At 47.4% G+C, this 17,468-nt stretch overlaps 1 protein-coding gene across 7 annotated transcripts in view; it reads left to right on the forward strand.

Annotated features, from left to right (window-relative positions):
- The window catches only part of Inpp5a (inositol polyphosphate-5-phosphatase A), a 186,826-nt gene that overhangs the window by 157,739 nt on the left and 11,619 nt on the right, over positions 1–17,468 (forward strand). For all 7 annotated transcript variants that reach the window (XM_031388695.1, XM_031388693.1, XM_031388691.1 and 4 more), the window contains 3 exons: positions 7,108–7,203; positions 7,300–7,374; positions 15,133–15,206. In XM_031388695.1, coding sequence (XP_031244555.1) covers positions 7,108–7,203; positions 7,300–7,374; positions 15,133–15,206 — 245 coding nt within the window. The remainder of the gene's footprint in view (positions 1–7,107; positions 7,204–7,299; positions 7,375–15,132; positions 15,207–17,468) is intronic.

Genomic DNA, 17,468 nt, shown 5'->3' on the forward strand with positions numbered 1-17,468 from the left:
TACTGTCCGACACCATCCATGGAGAAGCCTCTGGAATTTGGTATGACTGTGCCAGAGTACCTCAGATGAGGATTGCAGGAAGCTAGCCTGACGTTGCCAACAGATGATTGTCCCTATCACTATGGGAACCAGAGCTGCCTGGTTTCTAGTGGCACAGACTGTGACTGTGCCATGGGAGCTAAAGCAGAAGTGCCAAGTAAGGCTTACTCGGGAGAAGCTGTAGGTTTTGGGTGGCTAGATGGGTTCCACAAAGGTGGAGTTGCAGCTGCCCTACCCTGCCTGCGCTGCTCTATCCAAGCTGTCCTGAATCTTGGGCAGGCTGGGGATGCTGCCTCAGGAACGTACCCATGGGGTCCTGTGAGGTAAAAGACTAGTGTCACGGCTTCAAGGAGTAGACTTGCTTTGACATCTCAGTTTTCAGTTGTTTTACCTCTGAGGAGCTTTTGTTCCCTGAGTATCCCTCAAATCTAAGAACCAGCCTGGCCAGGTCTGAGTGGCTTCTTTCCACCCTTGGCTTGGCAAATTTGCTTGTTTGGCAGAGCAGCTAATATGTGCAGCAGGGAAGCCTGGAATCTTTGGTTCTGCTTGCTCATGAAGTATGCATTGAAACACCTAGTCTCCTATGTCCTGCAAGTGGAGTTGCAGGCATGGTTCTCTTCGGGTTCTACTTGGGGTGGGAGAGGGCTTGCCTAATCCTCTCGGGGTGATTGAACACCAGTCCTGCCCTGGAATGGCTTTCTTGCTGCCCCTGATGTTTGGGGGTGGAAGCACTGCTTTGTGATTAACTCTTGACCCCCTACCCCATAAGCCGTCTTGAAGGAAAGCAAGGCAAAAAAAAAAAAAAAAAAAAAAAAAACAAGGCCAGGAGGCTCTGAGATTTTAAACAGCCAGAGGACATCTGGCCTCTGGTTCTCATCTGCTAACTAAAGTCAGGATTAAACCTTGCCCCCATAGCTTTGTGCAGCTACTGGTGAGTGACAGGCTACCTTAGACAATGGAGGAGTCAACCCCTCCTAAAGCACAGTCCTGTGCTGGACAATGGAGTGCCTAGTGGCTTTGCAAGGTCCAGAGCTGTCCACCAGTCTGTCCATGTCCCCCCTGGGACAAATTCTGAGAGACATTGTGTCCCAGCAAGCAAGCCCAGTGACAAGCTCAGGTTTGCTGTGCTCCCCCTCCCACATATTCGGGGGGGGGGAGTAGGGCTGCAGGTATCTGTGCTGACCAGCCTGTAGTTTGGTTGACTTAAGCCCTAGCTGAGGACTAGGACTTCTATTCCCCCAAAGAGTTCCTCCCATGCCCAGGCAGGATCAGTCCTGGGATGTCTTGTCCCTCTGCAGAGATGCCAGGGAATCCTGGATACTACCAAGGGATAGGCACCTATCCTGAGAAGTTGATGCATCTAGCCACCAGCAGATCACCTGGTCTGAGTGACACAAGCATCGTACAGCCACGGCGAGCTGTGGTGGCACACACCTTAAATTTCACCACTCCAGAGGCAGATGCAGGTGGATCTCTGTGAGTCTGAAACCAGCCTGGTCTACAGGGTGAGTTCCAGGACAGCCAGGACTATGTAGAGAGACCTTGTCTCAAAACAAACAAACAAACAGACAGACCGACCGACAAACACCTTTACTGGTTAGTATGCACAGGACCTGCAGTTTCAAGCCTGACAGGGTCCCAGCACCAAGATGGGGAAGTGGACACGACGAGCTCCTATCTTAACCAAGAAGCTACCTTTAATTGGCAAACTGTTGGCAAAGGAAAATGAGTTCTCTCTGATAGAGTCTTACTGAGTGTATAAACCACGCTTCAGGGTAGGCCCCATGCCCAGCAGTAAATGGCCAACACAAAATAAACTCAGCTGTGTTTTTGTAGATTGTTTTTTGTGTCATATTGCTTTGTTTGATTATTTATCTTATTGGTCTTTTGTTTGTAAATTATAGTTTCTAATTTTGTGTTTTTATGGATTTTGTTTTTGTGGGTGTGTTTGTGTTTCTTATTCTTTTTCTGATTTGTTTGCTCTTTAACTTTTCCTGTTTGTTTTCTAAAGAGAGAGAGAGAAAGAAGGTATAGAATTGGGTGGGTAAGGAGGCAGAACAGATCCAAGAGGGAATGGGGAGGGAAAACCATGGTCAGAATGTATTATGTAAATCTTCCATAAAGAAATAATAAAGCTATCACCAGGTAAGAATCTGGGGTCAGAGCATGTCACTGTATAGAAATTGGTATTCCTGGGCCCAGTGTTTCTGGAGGCCTTTAACCAGGACACCGAACCCTGCTCTGCCACTCTTGTCTGGATGCTTCCTCCACAGCATTAGTTATCACTTCCTGTGCTGGGTGGATACCCGGAGCTCCTGTAGACATCCAGGGCTCCCAGAGCTGGCTCCTCACCATGGGGACACCTTCAGCAGGGTCTGACACAATGCCTTGGAGGTGTATCCTCAGGCCAGAAACCCAAGTTATCCCTGGAGCTACACATCCTGTAACCCAAGCTGGGCACCGACAGAGTAGGGCTTTGTCCCAGCTGCAGATGGAGGTTGAGGTTGAGTGTCTCAGGCCTTAGGGATGGGACAGTGACAAAAGTCATGCCACCCATGCTCCATGAGGAGTGGCTTTAACATAAATGTACTTACTGTGTACCTCTGTGGTGAACAAAAGAGGCAACTTGGAGGCACCTTTGAATTTTCTCTGCCTCTGAGGAATGAGAGGGCCCCTGGGTTCCAGCTGCTGTGTATACCCCTGTTTCTATTCTGGCCTCTCATGAGCAGTGGGGGATAGGTCCCACATCTAGCTCCATCCCATGATTGTACCCAGCACCTCCCAGTTCAGTGTTGGTACAGCTAGCTCTTTGCCATGCCCGCCATCCTTCCTACATCACTGTTTCCTTACCTCAGTCTCACTGTCTCAGTCTACAGACAGGGCTCCCTTGGGACTCTCCCTGATTCCCAAAGGCTCCTGAGGCTCTGTCTTTGTACTCAGACTTCTGCAGAGCACTGGCCTACCTTTGTTCAGGCTGGGGTCCTCCCCCAAACCCCTATGGGCTTTTCTCTAACAGTCTCTTAATTCTCTAAGAAGTTCATTAGCTACCTGCCTGATACCCAGTCAGTTGTAAAGTGCTGGGACCACCTGGCTTTCTGAAAAACCCAACAGTGTGGCAAGGAGGCTTATGTAGTATGTCTAGCTGAAGGATGGACACACAGGGCTGCAGTGCCTGCCTGCTCCAGCCTAGCACCAGAGACCAATAGAGAATGGTGCTGGAACTTAACGCAGGAGTCCCTCCCTCTCTGCCTAGCTCAGGGTTATATGAGCTTTTTGAAACCCTGCCTGGGGAGCTCACAATTTGACATGGCAAGATACAGAGAGGAACCTGTCCAGCGAAGGCAGTTCTAGTTGAAGGCTAGACTCTTGTAGGTACTGACAGCATGCACCAGTATGCTTTTTAAAGAATTCTGTTGGTTTTGGAGGCAGGAATGTTAGCTACTGCAGAGAAGCTGCAGTGTGGCTTGACTTGTGTTCTGCAGCTTAGTAGCTAGGGAAAGGCTAGAGGACAGACAGCCCAGTAGGATGCACTCACACTGAGCTGAGAGCTGCCTTACTTGGACTCCATGGCTTAGAAAGCTTAAAAATCTCTTTATGTGTTTTCACAATGTGCCTCAACCACTATTATCAAGATCGCAAGCATGCTTAAGACCTCCCCAGGTCACAAAAGCAGACTCTAAAATGTCTAGAGGACATAGGAAGGTTGTCCTGGGCCCGAGAAGTCACCTCCTTGTGAGATAGCTGCACCTTCCCCTGCCCTGTAAGGAAAAAGTGTGAGAAGGGCCTTGTTTGGGCTGGAATCTGATTATTCTGAGGTTGGAGGCCAGCTAAGGCTGACTGTCACTATCTAGCCCCAGGGACACCTGTGTGTCAAAAGGCACAGGTAAGGACCAGTGAAATGGCTCAGTGGGAAAGGGTGCTTGGCCACCATGGCTGATGACCTCAGTTCATCCCAGGGACACAAATGGTAGAAGAAGAGAACTGACTCACAAAAGCTGTTCTTTGGTCTCCACATGCACACAGGAGCACAAATACCTGTGCACATGTACACACACACACACACACACACACACACACACACACACACACACGTTGATAACTGCCATTTTAAAAAGATGTTTGTTTGTTTGTTTGTTTGTTTTTATAGAGAGAGGCAGAGGCAAACAGTTCTCTGAGTTCAAGGCCAGGCTTGGTCTATACATTAATATCCAGGACAGCCAGAGAGCTATGTAATAGAGAGATCCCCATCTCACTAGATGGATGGATGGATGGATGGATGGATGGATGGATGGATGGATGGATGGATGGATGGATGGATGGATGGATGGATGGATGGATGGATGGATGGATGGATGGATAGATAGATAGATAGATAGATAGATAGATAGATAGATAGATAGATAGATAGATAGATAGAAAGTTTTGCTTTTTCTAAACAGACTAACATTACATCTGAAAGACTTGGTCTGCTGTTAAGACCAACAGGCTATTTGCCCTTAATAGAGTTTTGATCTCTGTGAGGAGTGTTGGTGACAGCTGAGTGGAGGGAAATGAACAGATTTAGTCCCTGGGATGAGTTGACCGAGGCCTGCATGCACATGAGGGCATCTGATTACTGGGTAGCTTTGTGCAAATCTAATGAGCTGTAAAAATCGTGTGGTTTGATAGCACAAAAACAGCTGTCTGCTGCTGTCATCAGTATCCTGGGCTTGGGGACGCCAGACTAGGCATCGTGCTTTGGTACCTGTCTAAGCAAGAAGGAACCAGAAGTGGCAGGTGAACATCCTTGGCACATGGGTGATTCTAGCATATTCCAGGAGACAAAACAATCCTTGGAAAGCTAAGCCACCTCTTCTTTTGCCATGTGATGCAGCTATTGGTGATAAAAATAGATCTTAGATGGCTTTTTTAAAATAGCATTTAGGGTATTTCTTTTCCTTTCAAAAGAGTAAAATCCCTTCCTTAGGTTGAGCCGGAAAGGCTGGGCCTGGCAGCTTTCTGCATGAGTGGTCACGACTTCCCGGGCTTGAAAGGCCACGAGAAGGCCGCTTCGCCTGCTCATTCCTGATGGAGCCTTTACAACCTGTGAATGGGGAGGTTCCATGGGAAGGGATGTGGGAGAAAGGGGCGGGGTGGCTGGCCCTTGCACAGCTTTGGGGGACCTTCAGATGTTGATCCTTTGGGAGCTGCCAGCTTGCTGGGATAAAGCAGGGGTTTTAACAGTTGAGGGCAGATGCCTTCAAGGAGACACAACTATGAATTTCCTGAACCGTCCTGCAGTGGCCACAATGGCCCTCTGCCTGCCCCCACCCAGGCTTTCCCCCATTCATAAAAAGCAGCTTAAGCCACTTAAGCGCATTAGCATCAGGATGGGCCAAGACCTCCATGGGATGCAGGGGGCTGGGTGGCCTTGATGCCCCTGGTTGTTTGGGTACTTGTCCTAATCCTCCACAGTTCCAAGGCAGCCAGACTGATTTGTGACACAGAGTCCAAAAGCCACTTTGGGGGCTTGGCTGGGTTAGCTGATCTGTGCCCGGAATGTCAATAGCCTGGCCTGGAGTGTGTTTTGGGAGTATTTGGGCTGAGTTTTGCCACACATAGGGCTGGCTCTTTTCACCCCTCATCCTCATCTGCCTATAGGATGGGTACTATACTGGCACAGCTGCCTGGGAGCACCTAGGGGTTTGTGCCCAGTGATTTCTGTTACCTCAGTGGGCCCCAGGTAGGAATGAGGCTGCAGAGTCCTGATCTTAAGAAGTTCTCTAGGGGACTTTCAGTATAGACACCCCCCCAAGGGATCCTGCCTTACAGAGACCTTAAAAGGTCAGATACTTCCAGGAAACTGCTCTCCTTTTAACTAAAACTCTTTCTCTTTGGTTTTTTGTTTGTCTGTTTGTTTTTGTTTTGTTTCTTTTAAATGTTTCTTTTACATATGGCCCAGTTGTAGACTGTCAGTAGCCCCAGTTAGCTCTTTCTACAATCCCAGCCCAGGTGACAAAGTTCTTGCATCCTGTTTGGCTTGGTTGTTTAAAAACATTTTGGATACCTGACCTGTTGGCTGGGAAAGTAGCCACTCCCTCCATCTTCACCATCAAGGCAGGAGGCAGTTACTCGAACCTTCATTCGTCCAATAGGTGCTTTGCCGTTGTCTCTAGGAGTCTTGTGCTGCCTTGTCATTTGTGTTAAGTGTCTTGTTTTCATCCTCCTTGTTAGCTTTAGGCCCCTGTGGTGTGTGTATTGGGGTGTATATGTGTTTGTGAGGATGTGGTTCTTGTGCCGGGTGGGATGGAGGGGCAGTCCCAAACATTGTCCTGCTTTTGGGGAATGCTTATTAACCCCTTCCTGCCTATATTGAGATTAATTCAAACAGACAGGAACTTAATTATCAAACAAGGCTCTGGTTGGTTGATTTTGGTCCAGGACCACCAAAGACAGCATAGCCAAGCATGCAACAAGGTTGGTGGTCACTCCATAACCATCCTTCCTTTGGTGGAACAGGCTGGCTGAGTATCTGCAGACTTCATGTCTTGTCATGTCCTTGTTACACACTGCCCTCAGTTCTCCTGACTCCTGTCCAGAGCCCAGGACTTATTGTCAGAGTCTCCTGAGATTCTGTTGACCTTTTGACCATCCACCCCTGGACCTGCAGGCTTAGTGCCCCATGCCATGACTACAGCTTGATAGCCTTAGACTGCCCCACAGGAGGCCCAGGGGAGCCAGCAACAGCAAGGAGCAGCCCCATTGAAGGATTCAACTTGCTGCCTAGCGTGGGCACTGCTAACCAAGCCTTGTTTTTTGTGGAAGCGTGAGCATATTCCATCTGTGCTGCACCACTAGCTACACTCAGCCGGGACCTTGTACAGTCTGGTGGGAGTCCTCTTGAGGAAGAGCTCACAAGGACTGTCAAGTAGACTCCTGGAATGAATCTGAAACCTCTGTTCCATCAACACTGATCTCCTTTCCCTCCAATTGGTGACTCTGGGAAACTATTGATTGTGGGCCCTGGGTAATTCCAGCTGGGGAGATGGGTGGCTAGATTGGGACTGAGCATCCTTGCCTTTTTTGCAGACACTCTGCACAAAGGCCACAATGCAGACAGTCCGGGCTGCTGATACCAATGAAGTTGTAAAGTTGATATTTCGGGAGTCAGACAATGACCGGAAGGTAAGTGGCTCATGACTAAGGGCGGGCAGCCACTAACCACACCTGACCTGCAGATTGCGGGTTGTACAGGGTACTGAGGCATCTCTGACCCCGTAGGTCGTGCTCCAGTTGGAAAAGAAGCTCTTCGACTACTTCAACCAGGATGTCTTCCGGGACAACAATGGCACTGCGGTAAGTTCTGTTTTAAGGTGTATGTGTGGTCACCCTGGGTTGACCCCTTGAGATGGTCCTTGCCCTGGAGTATCACTAGCACCTCTACACGTGTTCAGGCCACCCAGAGTTCAGCTTCTAAGCCCAGGCTCTGGGGTAACTTAGTGGGAGTGACTTGTAGGGCTGGGGCTGGGTCAGGCTAAGCTAGGCTGCCAGAATTATCAGGGGTCAATGGGCAGCACAGAGCTCCTATGACCCATGAGCACTGCAATCTTCTGAATGAGCGAGGTATCGTCCTTCCTGCTACCATGTAAACTGGGGAGTTCCTGGTCTCAGGTATGCAGCGGGGGCTTGGAACCTCATTTTAAATAGAGAGAAGCTCCTCATGTCCTTGTGGTGGGGTTGTATATTCAAGGTGTGTGTGCATGTGTGTATGTGTGTGGGGATATACCTGAGTACAGTAGCACATGTTCATGTGCATTGTGTTAGCTTTGTGCGTGAATGCATTCATCATACTTATACAACTGTGCTATATATGAGCACATGCATGAAAATTAAAGTGTATATTGAAAATGTTCCACTTAAACCATCCAGACTAGAACTGCCAGGAAGGCATCTCTAGACTTGGGCATCTGCACTGATGTAAGCCATATGCAGACTAGCACTGAGAGTGGCCTCTATGTAACTGCTGTTAATTAATTAATTAGTTAATTAATTATTGTGGGGGCATGTGGGCATGTATATGCATGGTATGCATGTGAAGTGAGCAGGTGCATGCTTGGTGTGTAGGTATATGCCATGATGTTCATGTGAAAACCTGAGAATGACTTTCAGGGGTGAGTTTACTCTTTCTACTAGGATTGAACTCAGGTTGTCAGGCTTGGACAGCAAGTGTTTTTATTCTCTCAGTCACCTAGCTGGTCCATCTTTATTTAATGTAGTATAATTTTGTGCTACTTACTGGATACCTGTTATTTGTTGATCTCTATGTTCTGGTAAAAAATGGAGCTATGCTGGGGTGTGGGAACTGTATTTGTATGGTGATAATCTCTGTGTTATAAACTCTACCTTTGTGGACAGTCCTAAACTTAAGCCATACCATGACCACTGTATCTAGCAGCCAGCTCCCAAGATTTCTAAAGTTGTACATAACCAGCTATGGTCCCTACTGGGGGGGAACAGGGAGGAGATGAGCTACCTTGTCCTAAGGAAATTGCTCTCAATGGTGGTCCAAGAGAATGAGCCTATGCAGGTGCTGGGTACAGATCCAGGTACTTCAGGTCACGTACTGTTACATGTGTGTACACATTCACTATTTCTTACTTGCCTTTAATTAGCTGGATGCCTGCTTTCCTTCGTAAGGTATGGAGGGATAGATGCACAGTACTTAGAATAGAGCTGAGCACATCAAATGCAGATGAAAGGATGCAGGCCCCTTGCATCCTTCAGACACTTCAAAATCATCTGATGGTATGTCTGCCTCCTAGATCTAGCAGACACAGATAACAAGAACTTTAGGAATATTGGGAGCTACTGTTATACAGTGGCCCCAGTGTGATTTAGGATTGTTCACAAAGGTAGAATGTACACCACAAAGATTATCATGACACAAGTTAAGCTCCCACCCATAGCATAGCTCCACAGAACATAGTGACTGGCATGTCCAGCCCTCTGTGTTGTTACCCCTCTTAAGAAGTTACACTTGTCTCTTGATACCTATCCAGCCCAGAATCCAGCAACTTCTATGAGCCTGAATCCATCTGCACTGCTGTGGCAAGCCTGACCCACCTACCTTGGGGCTGATTATTAACCTCATCCCTACAGCATGCCTGGTTAACCTTGCAGGTATCCCTAGTTCTACTGCTGCTGGTCCATAGGAGGGCTTCATACTGTTTCTCCCCACTGTGCCCTGCTACTGTCTCTGATTGAATCCTTCCCACTGCCCTTTCTGCTTCGGTGCCCCTCTGGTCCCTTTCTGCACACTCAGTCACTCAAAAACTATGGCTACTGGTAGTTCCTTCTAGAGGGGCTTTCCTAGGGCAATGGTTGTGTTATTCTGCCAGACAACTGCAGGAACGGGCTACTTTCCAGTTCACTACAAAAGAGTAGAGCAACTTGGGTGTGGTGGCACAGACCTTTAATCCCTGAATTTAAGAGACAGAGTAGAACTTGATGAGTTCAAGGCCAAACTACATATTGATGTCTCAGGAAAGAAGAGAAAAGGAGTGAGCAAGAACTCATATAGGCCTGAGCACCTAGGAGATGTATACTGGCCCCTGCTGCCTGGAGTCCAAACTTAGAAGCGGCTAGGGAAGGTGCCTTGGAGCCTCCATCAGAGCTGGCTCTTTACAGTCAGAGGAGTAAGGTCATTTGGGTCTTTGTGCAAAGCAAGAAGCAAGTAAAGTTCCTTTAAGTGAAGGATGCAAGGGCCAAGAAGGAGACAGAAGATTTTAGAAGAAGCAGAGAGACAGATAAGGAGACTCCAGCAGTTATGGAGAAGACAAAGTTTGACCTTGGACAGCACTGGGAGAGGAATGGGAAAATGTGTCCTAGAAAAATCCAGGAGTATGCCACTGGGGTCTAAGGACTCTGTATGGCTGTCTTAACATCTAGACAGAGAATGTGCTATGCCATTGGAATGACCGGCCTTGTTCTCTGAAAGATAATCTGCATTCAGCACAAACCGTTCTGGCCTTTCTTTAAGGTGAAATTTAAGTGGTTATTCCTGTAGTTCCGTTACTGCAGAGCTGTAGACAAGAGAGGAGAGAATTCAAGGGCATCCTCAGCTACATAGACTTTGAAGCCAGCCTGGGTTACATGCGATTGTACCTTAAAGAAACAAACAAAAAGGGGTGGAGGCTGAGGAAATTGGGGTGCAGAGGTTGTTCAGTGAGTAAAGTGCTTACCATGCAAACAGGGAACTGAGTTTGGATCCCCAGTTTCCTTGGGTTGTTTGTTTTGTTTGTTTGTTTGTTTTTAAGGCCAGGTATGGCAGTGCGAATCTGTCATCTCAGCATTGAGACGGTAGAAAGGGGAGGGTCCTTGGGACTTGCCTGGCCAGCAAGTCTAGCTGAATCAATGAACTCCAGATTCAGTGACAAGTCCTGTTTCAAAACAAGATGGAGAAAGAAGACACTTCATATTGATCTATGGCCTCCATGTATACGCACACAGATGTGTCCAAGCACCCCAACACACACATACATGAATGAACATGCACACACAATATTTTTTAAAGAAGAGGAAAAGAATAAGGAGGAGGAAGAATTGTACTAGGCATGTGCAGCTGTACAGACATGGTACAAGTCTATAATCACAGAACTAGAAAGCTGGGCCAGGAAGATTGCAAGTTTAAGGTCACTGGGGGCTACACAGTAAGAAAAGAAAGGACCTCTTTAAAAAAAAAAAGTTTAAACATCCAGGAACCATTTTGAATTTGACGGTAATATAAAAGAATGCAACTTTGAAGTGGGAGACAATTCCACATGGTAGTTTCTTGGGACTCATGCCTATCCGCCATGTCCAGAATCTTATTCAGGAAGTCAACAGGTTTGCCAGGTGACTGGAGCTCCAGGGACCCATGATTGCACAAGCTGCTATTCAAAACCTGAGACACATTTTCAGAAATGTCCTGGTCATGCTGCTGATGCCTGGCCTCTGCCCAGTTCACACATATTCAAAGAAATCGGCCTCCATCACTCAAGCCAGAATCTGGGCATTGAGTCCCCTCATCCTAATGAGCATTGGAGATAATCTCATCCTCGTGGCCTGGTTGAACACGCTGTGCCACAAGTACTACAAACAAACTACCATCTGCAGGATGGATGTGCCCTAGCCAGACTCAGCCCCCAAAATCCATCGCATCCTTCATCAGCCACCGGTCTTGTACTTGTCTGACAGAAATTTAATTCAAGCTGGCTCCTGAAAATAATTATTGTATTTTAAGAGTAGTAATCATTGGCCGGGACATGATTGAATGTGTCCATGCGTATTGACTTTTTCTATGATTTATAGCTTTGTTTAGTCGATATTCCCATCGAAATTGTATAATTAATTATAAGTGTGGCTGTCAGGGCTGCAGGATGGAGTGCCCTGGTGAGGATTTGGAGAGATTAAATTTTCCTTGGCTGTCCCAGGGCAGGGCTTGGGAATTTTCTAGGTGCTTGGCCTGTTGGATAGAGATGTTTTCTGTGTGTTTAGCAACCACCCGGGCTCCGGGTGCATTGATTTTCCAAGCCCTTTTTTCTTTATCAGCTCGGTGTCCACGCAGCAACAGTGGAATTTGTGCAGCTGGGACGGCTCCTGACAGATGCGTGAGGCTAGCGGCTGCTTTATCATTGTCCACACACATTGCTGCTGCTTTTCACTTTGTAATCAAGAAGAACATTTAAGATACATGTGAAATTGGTTATCATGTTTGTGAAAAATCTCAAAGAGATACAAATTATCAATTCACTAGCAGTGTGGTGCAGTTTCCAATCAGAAACCTCTCACATTTGATGGTCTGGGTGGGTGATGGCAGCAGCTTTAATCCCCATCATCCTCTTGATGTGGCAGGCCTGGTACAGCAGGCATTCCACAAACAGTCACACAACATCAGGGTTTCACCAGCCTGTCAGAGCCAGCTGGTTGATCAGGGAGCCAGTGGGTCTCCTGTTTACCCACCCTCAGCACAGCAGAAGTACAGTGAATGTGTGATCAGAAAGTATGCACAGCTGAGTTCCAGAACATGTTTATTGATAAGCAGCACCAGCTAGCAGGAGGATGGAGAGCAGGCTCCACATGTGTCTCCTCCAGCATCAGACTGGGGACATGGGTTAGGTGTGTGGAAGTAGTGGGTAGCATATGGACTAGGGCTCTAAATAATGATCAAAGACTTGGGAGTTCTTCACCTGCCATTCCTGAGCTCCCTTACCATTTAAGCAGTTTAAAAATAGAAATTAATTCCAAATTTGTTATTTTTCTTTAAATATTACAAAATTAGGGAAGGGTAATTTTTAGAGTAGAGGCCATGATGTGACAGGGCCGTCAGTACATTGGTGACCTAATACCCCAAACAGGAGAGATGTAATAGACCCTGTGTGATCATGATTAGAGAAACCAAATCTCTACCAGCTGCTGACATCTCCCCAATAGACGCGCACACACACACACACATACACACACACACACACACACACACACACACACACACACACACACACACAAATGGGCGTGCACACAAAATGCTTGTCAAAAGGCTTTAATGTTGATAGCATGGCTTGGATACCGGGGCCATGGCAGAGCTGAAGAACTGGAAAGCTGGACTGCATGACCAATGGTTGTGCATGGGCCTTTGGCTAGCCCTTTTCATCTAGGCTCCTCATGCCCAGGGAGCTTCTGGCCTGTGGTGGGTGGAGAGAATGAGTCTATAAGACAGAGAAAGGTGTGGCCTAGAGCTGCCCCTTCTGGGCTCACAAACTCCTGTGGACCTTAGCAGTCAAAGGTTGTGTCTGCCTACATCTGAGCAACACTTAACCTGGCAGAAAACCAGCACTTCATTCTCCAAGGCTAAGTAAATCATGTTGACTCAAATTCCATCTCTGCAGGACCCTGTCTATATGTGTTCCCAGAATTTGTACCCCTGCTACTTCTAGAAGACTGACTAGAGCCAGGGTAGAAGGCATAGCAGGCCTTGAACCCGTAAAGGCAAGAAGACTCTACTCTGATGGCTTCTGTAGTCCAGGCAGGTGTCATGCCAGGACTGTGGGCCCCAGGCCACCAGGTAACCACAGGGCAATGGATGCTCAGCCCACAACTTCCTTGTGAGGACTCAAGAATTCGTCTGCTATTTTCTGTGACTAGGTTAGAATATCCTGGAAAGTAAACCACATTCATTTTCTCAAGCATTGAACCTTCAAAGATAAGCTCACAACCCCAATCTGCTGAGCACTGGGGAAAACAAAACCACTCTACTTTTGATCAAGAGTCTGCAAACAGTAGCCAAAGGCACAGAAGACCCTGAAAATGTCAGACAGCTGAGGACATACAGAGCCTCTAAAATTATAGTTGCTGAAATTAACGTGTGTATACCAAGGCTGAGTGAAGATGAAATTTGTGAATTGGGGAATAGGAGGAGGAGTGGCCCAGAAACAACACCGAAACAGACATGTGACTGACAATATGGGGCAGGGTGGGTGGACAGAGGACCACGTCCAGCAGGACACCATCTGCCTGTGTTTACACCTGTCTGCATCACAGATCCTCAGGAAGCAGCAAATCTGGAGCTGGGAGAATTGAAAATTCAGACACTGAATAAAACAGCATTGCTTCAATAGGAAGAGGGAATCCTACACTAACCTGAAGACATTAACGTGTAACTAACTCATGGAAAGGTGGTAGGCAGTCCAGAACCACAGCAGGCAGAAGCAATTGGTCATTCTTGAAGAGTAGAGGTTACCTCTCAGAGTGCAGTTACCTCTCAGGAGGCCATTCAGAAGATCCCATAACATTGCATGTCCTCCTTAAAAGTCCACAGTAAACATGGAGAAGAAAAGATATTTAGGAGAGTGGGATGCTATGCTCCACCCACGCATTCCTAAAACTGTGGTTAGCAGTTGCTTCTGGGCTTTGGTCCAGTGCACCTCTCTTTTGTGGTACTTTCTAACTTTGAGCTGCCTCAGGCTTCCACCTAGACCTTTGGGGAACAGTGGCTCCTGACTCACACAGGTGACAGCTCTAAGCAAACATGTGTCTTCCTCTTTTGTTCATTTGGTCAAGACCAAAGTAGTGCCAGACAGAAGCCAGTGTTGGAGCCAGGCCAGACAGAGTAGAGTCTAAGGACCTCTGGCTTGAGTCTGTGAATATACCACCACATGGCTCTGAGGTTATGACATTAAATAAGGAGACTGTCTGGAGTAATGGCTTACCCTCTTCTCCTCTCCCATAAACAGCATCACCTCAGAGGGGGATTTCAGCTGCCTTTGACTTTACCCTTAACCAGTTCTAAGTCACTCTGGTTGATAGGAGTGATGCCCAGCTTGGTGCTGATCTGATGAAGGCAGCTCTGAGAAGGGCACACAGGCAGGAGACCCACACCAGTAGGCAGGTAGCAGGCTGGCACACAAGTAATTACAGTGTACACATGCTGGTAATTGCACATTCAAGAATGATGGATGAGGAGGAAGGAAGAAATGAAGACACAGTGTGGTTTTAAGGGGAGCCCCAGCGTGATGGCACGGCTACACACCAGCTGTGGGGTAGGACATGATTAATGGCTAGTATCCCACAGGGTGTTCATGGTGACTGGACAGAGTCATGGCTGGTGGGACCGTCCTCTCCTTCTAGCAGGCACAATACTCTGATGGAAGCCTCCTGAGGGAGCCAGGCTGTCTGCCACCTCCTGTGTGTGAGGACGTGAATGTTACTCTCAGCAGTGTGCAGACTCAGCTCCAGTTTGTGGTATGCTGAGTTGATCTTGCTCACTCTAAGGATCACTTTCAGCACTGGACATTTTCCCTCTCTATGGAAAGGACTGCCAGGCCCCCATGCAGGGGATGCGTGCTTCTCAGGGAGTCTTCCCGTGCCTCATGTGAGCAGAGCTAGGCAGGCAGCTGGGTGGCAGAGACAGGCTGGTGACCTGAGTCTTGGTGGTGATGGATCTTGGTTTCTGAGTAGGGTAAGGACACACTAGATGGTTGTCTGTTTTTTAGGAATTTACATGCAACCCAGGTACACACAGACCCCCATCTTCTGGTGAGGAAAATAAGTGATTCTGTTCTCTTCTTTCTTTTTCTTTAGCTCTTGGAATTTGACAAGGAGTTGTCTGTCTTTAAGGACAGATTGTATGAACTGGACATCTCATTCCCCCCCAGGTAAGGGGCCCTGCACCTGCCGAAGTAGGCAGCCTTCCCAGCAACCTCCTCAGGTGTGCCTGTGTTGGTCTGTGCATTCACGGGCATGCGTGTATACGTGTATTTAAGAAAATGAGTATGTACAGACATGTCTGCATGTATGTGCCCTGTGTACATAAGCACCCGTGTATGTTACCATAGCATCTTTTCATGTCTGTCTGTCTGTCTGTCTGTCTGTCTACATATGTGCACTTGTATTCTGTGTATCTGTCTCCATGTGTACACCCATGTGTATGAATTATTTCTCCCTATATCATTTCCATGGCCTGAAAAAAAGAATTAGCTGTGAGTAATAAATGATTGTATTTTTTTTAAAGACCTCTTTCCAGTGTGAAAAAAAAAAACCCAAAGTTGTAGCTTTTCAGGTGTTGGTTTTGTGGGCAGTGCGCTGAGGGTTTTTGAAAGTCTTGAGACTCACCATTGTTTGACTTCCCTAGGAGAGTTTGGAAGTGTTTCACTTTGGTGCACCTGGAATCTTGATATCTGCAACAATAGCACTGGTTCCCTTCAGAGCCTGAGAGTGCTGTGCTGTAAAGGAAGTGCAAAGGCCTTACAGAAAGCAGTGTGTGCTATGTGGTGGACCAAAATGCCAGATTTACCCACCATCCTCTGCAGCTGTGCTTTGCCTCTTGGCCTTTGCATCTTCCTCATAGAAGTGTACAGAAGGTGGCTCCTGAGGATAAGGGATTGTTGCAGATGGCTTCAGTGGCTGTGGGTGTTCCTCCTTCCAGCCCTGTGGCTATGTCAGATCCCAAGTCTTATGACTGAAAGTGGCAAGGGAACTTTCCAACAAACTGAGCTATTCTGTTGACTTGGTCATGATATCAATGCCTGTTTCATACCTGTCTGGTGGGAAATACCAGGGATCTTTTCCTCAGAATGAGAGTGCTACATCCAATGTGTCTGACAGCCAGCCAGGTTTTATCCTCTCTGCTAGTGCCACCCTGTCTCTATGCCAACTGTATATGATCAAACATGGCAGTGGGGCGACCCACTTGTGCACATACCTAGATTTCCTTTTCAGCTGCTAACTCATAACCCCTTGCCCTAGGAGACTAAGGTGAGGGAGCTGATAGAGTTTCAGGGATGGAGAAACAGGAGCCGCAGGACCTAGCAACTCCCAGACATCTGGTTAGTGCTCAGGCCAGGATTCTGGACACTTGCATAAAGGCTCTAAGCAGCAGGACTCAAGGAGGTTACCTCATGAGACTTTGACAGGGGTACCTGGCCCTGCAGCATAGCCCAGTGCTAACCAGCGGAACCCTGCACCACAGTGATGAGCAACAAAGTGACTCTAAGTACATCCTGTCAAACACTGAGGGACCTATTCTGACCCTCATGTGTCTCTTAGACACTTGGAATAGCCCCAGTGAATCATGGGTATTGGTAGAAATGGGATCCGTATGACTAAGAGCTAAGAGGCTCAGGGTCCACAAGTGGGATAAGACATGCCTGCCCCCGCAAGACTTGTGGACTGAAGTTAGCGTTTGTCTTGAGATTTTTCTCTCAGTGTTACAGCTTTGAAAGTCACCTGCACACCAAAAGTATAGAGCAGGACTCAATTAGGCTGAAAATCCAGAGTAATCTAAACCTGAGCAATGAAGAGAGTGTCCCTGTCTCACATGGCAACCAAGGTACCTGCTTTTCCCACCTGACAAGAATAGGTGTCATATCTCACAGATCTGAAGCCATCTTGACACACTGGCATATTTTAGTCAATTGAACATTGTATTATCCAGAAGGGGCCCTGCATGATGAGCCCAGCAACTCGGGCTTATTATAAACCTCCCAGAAAGGTGATTTTGAAGGCCTCTGATGGTCCATTCCCTCCAGCCTGCTTGTCAGGATAAGTTCCCCTGAGTAGGGAGCAGAGGCAGCAGTGGATTGTTAAAGCAGAATCTTTTGCACAAACAGGAAAGATTATAAGAATCCTCTGTGCATTCAGAGATGTCTAGGGTGTGTGTGTGTGTGTGGCACAGTACCCAGGAGTAGCCCCTGGGGAAGGTTGGTTAGTACAGCAAAGAGTGCCAGAGTGCACCTGAGGTGACCATATTCTTATTTCAGAATTCAGTTTGTTATGTGACTCACCATAGGGGATGTTCTAAGGAAAGTGGCCTTTAAAGACCATAACATCCTAGATGTCAGGGTAAATAATATTATCCCTCAAAAGCAGAGGTTCTTTAATGAGGGAGTCACATTCAAAGCCGAGAAGAGAATTCACAT

Source organism: Mastomys coucha, unplaced genomic scaffold (genome assembly GCF_008632895.1).
Source record: "Mastomys coucha isolate ucsf_1 unplaced genomic scaffold, UCSF_Mcou_1 pScaffold21, whole genome shotgun sequence".
In the NCBI taxonomy this organism is placed as follows: Eukaryota; Metazoa; Chordata; class Mammalia; order Rodentia; family Muridae; genus Mastomys; species Mastomys coucha.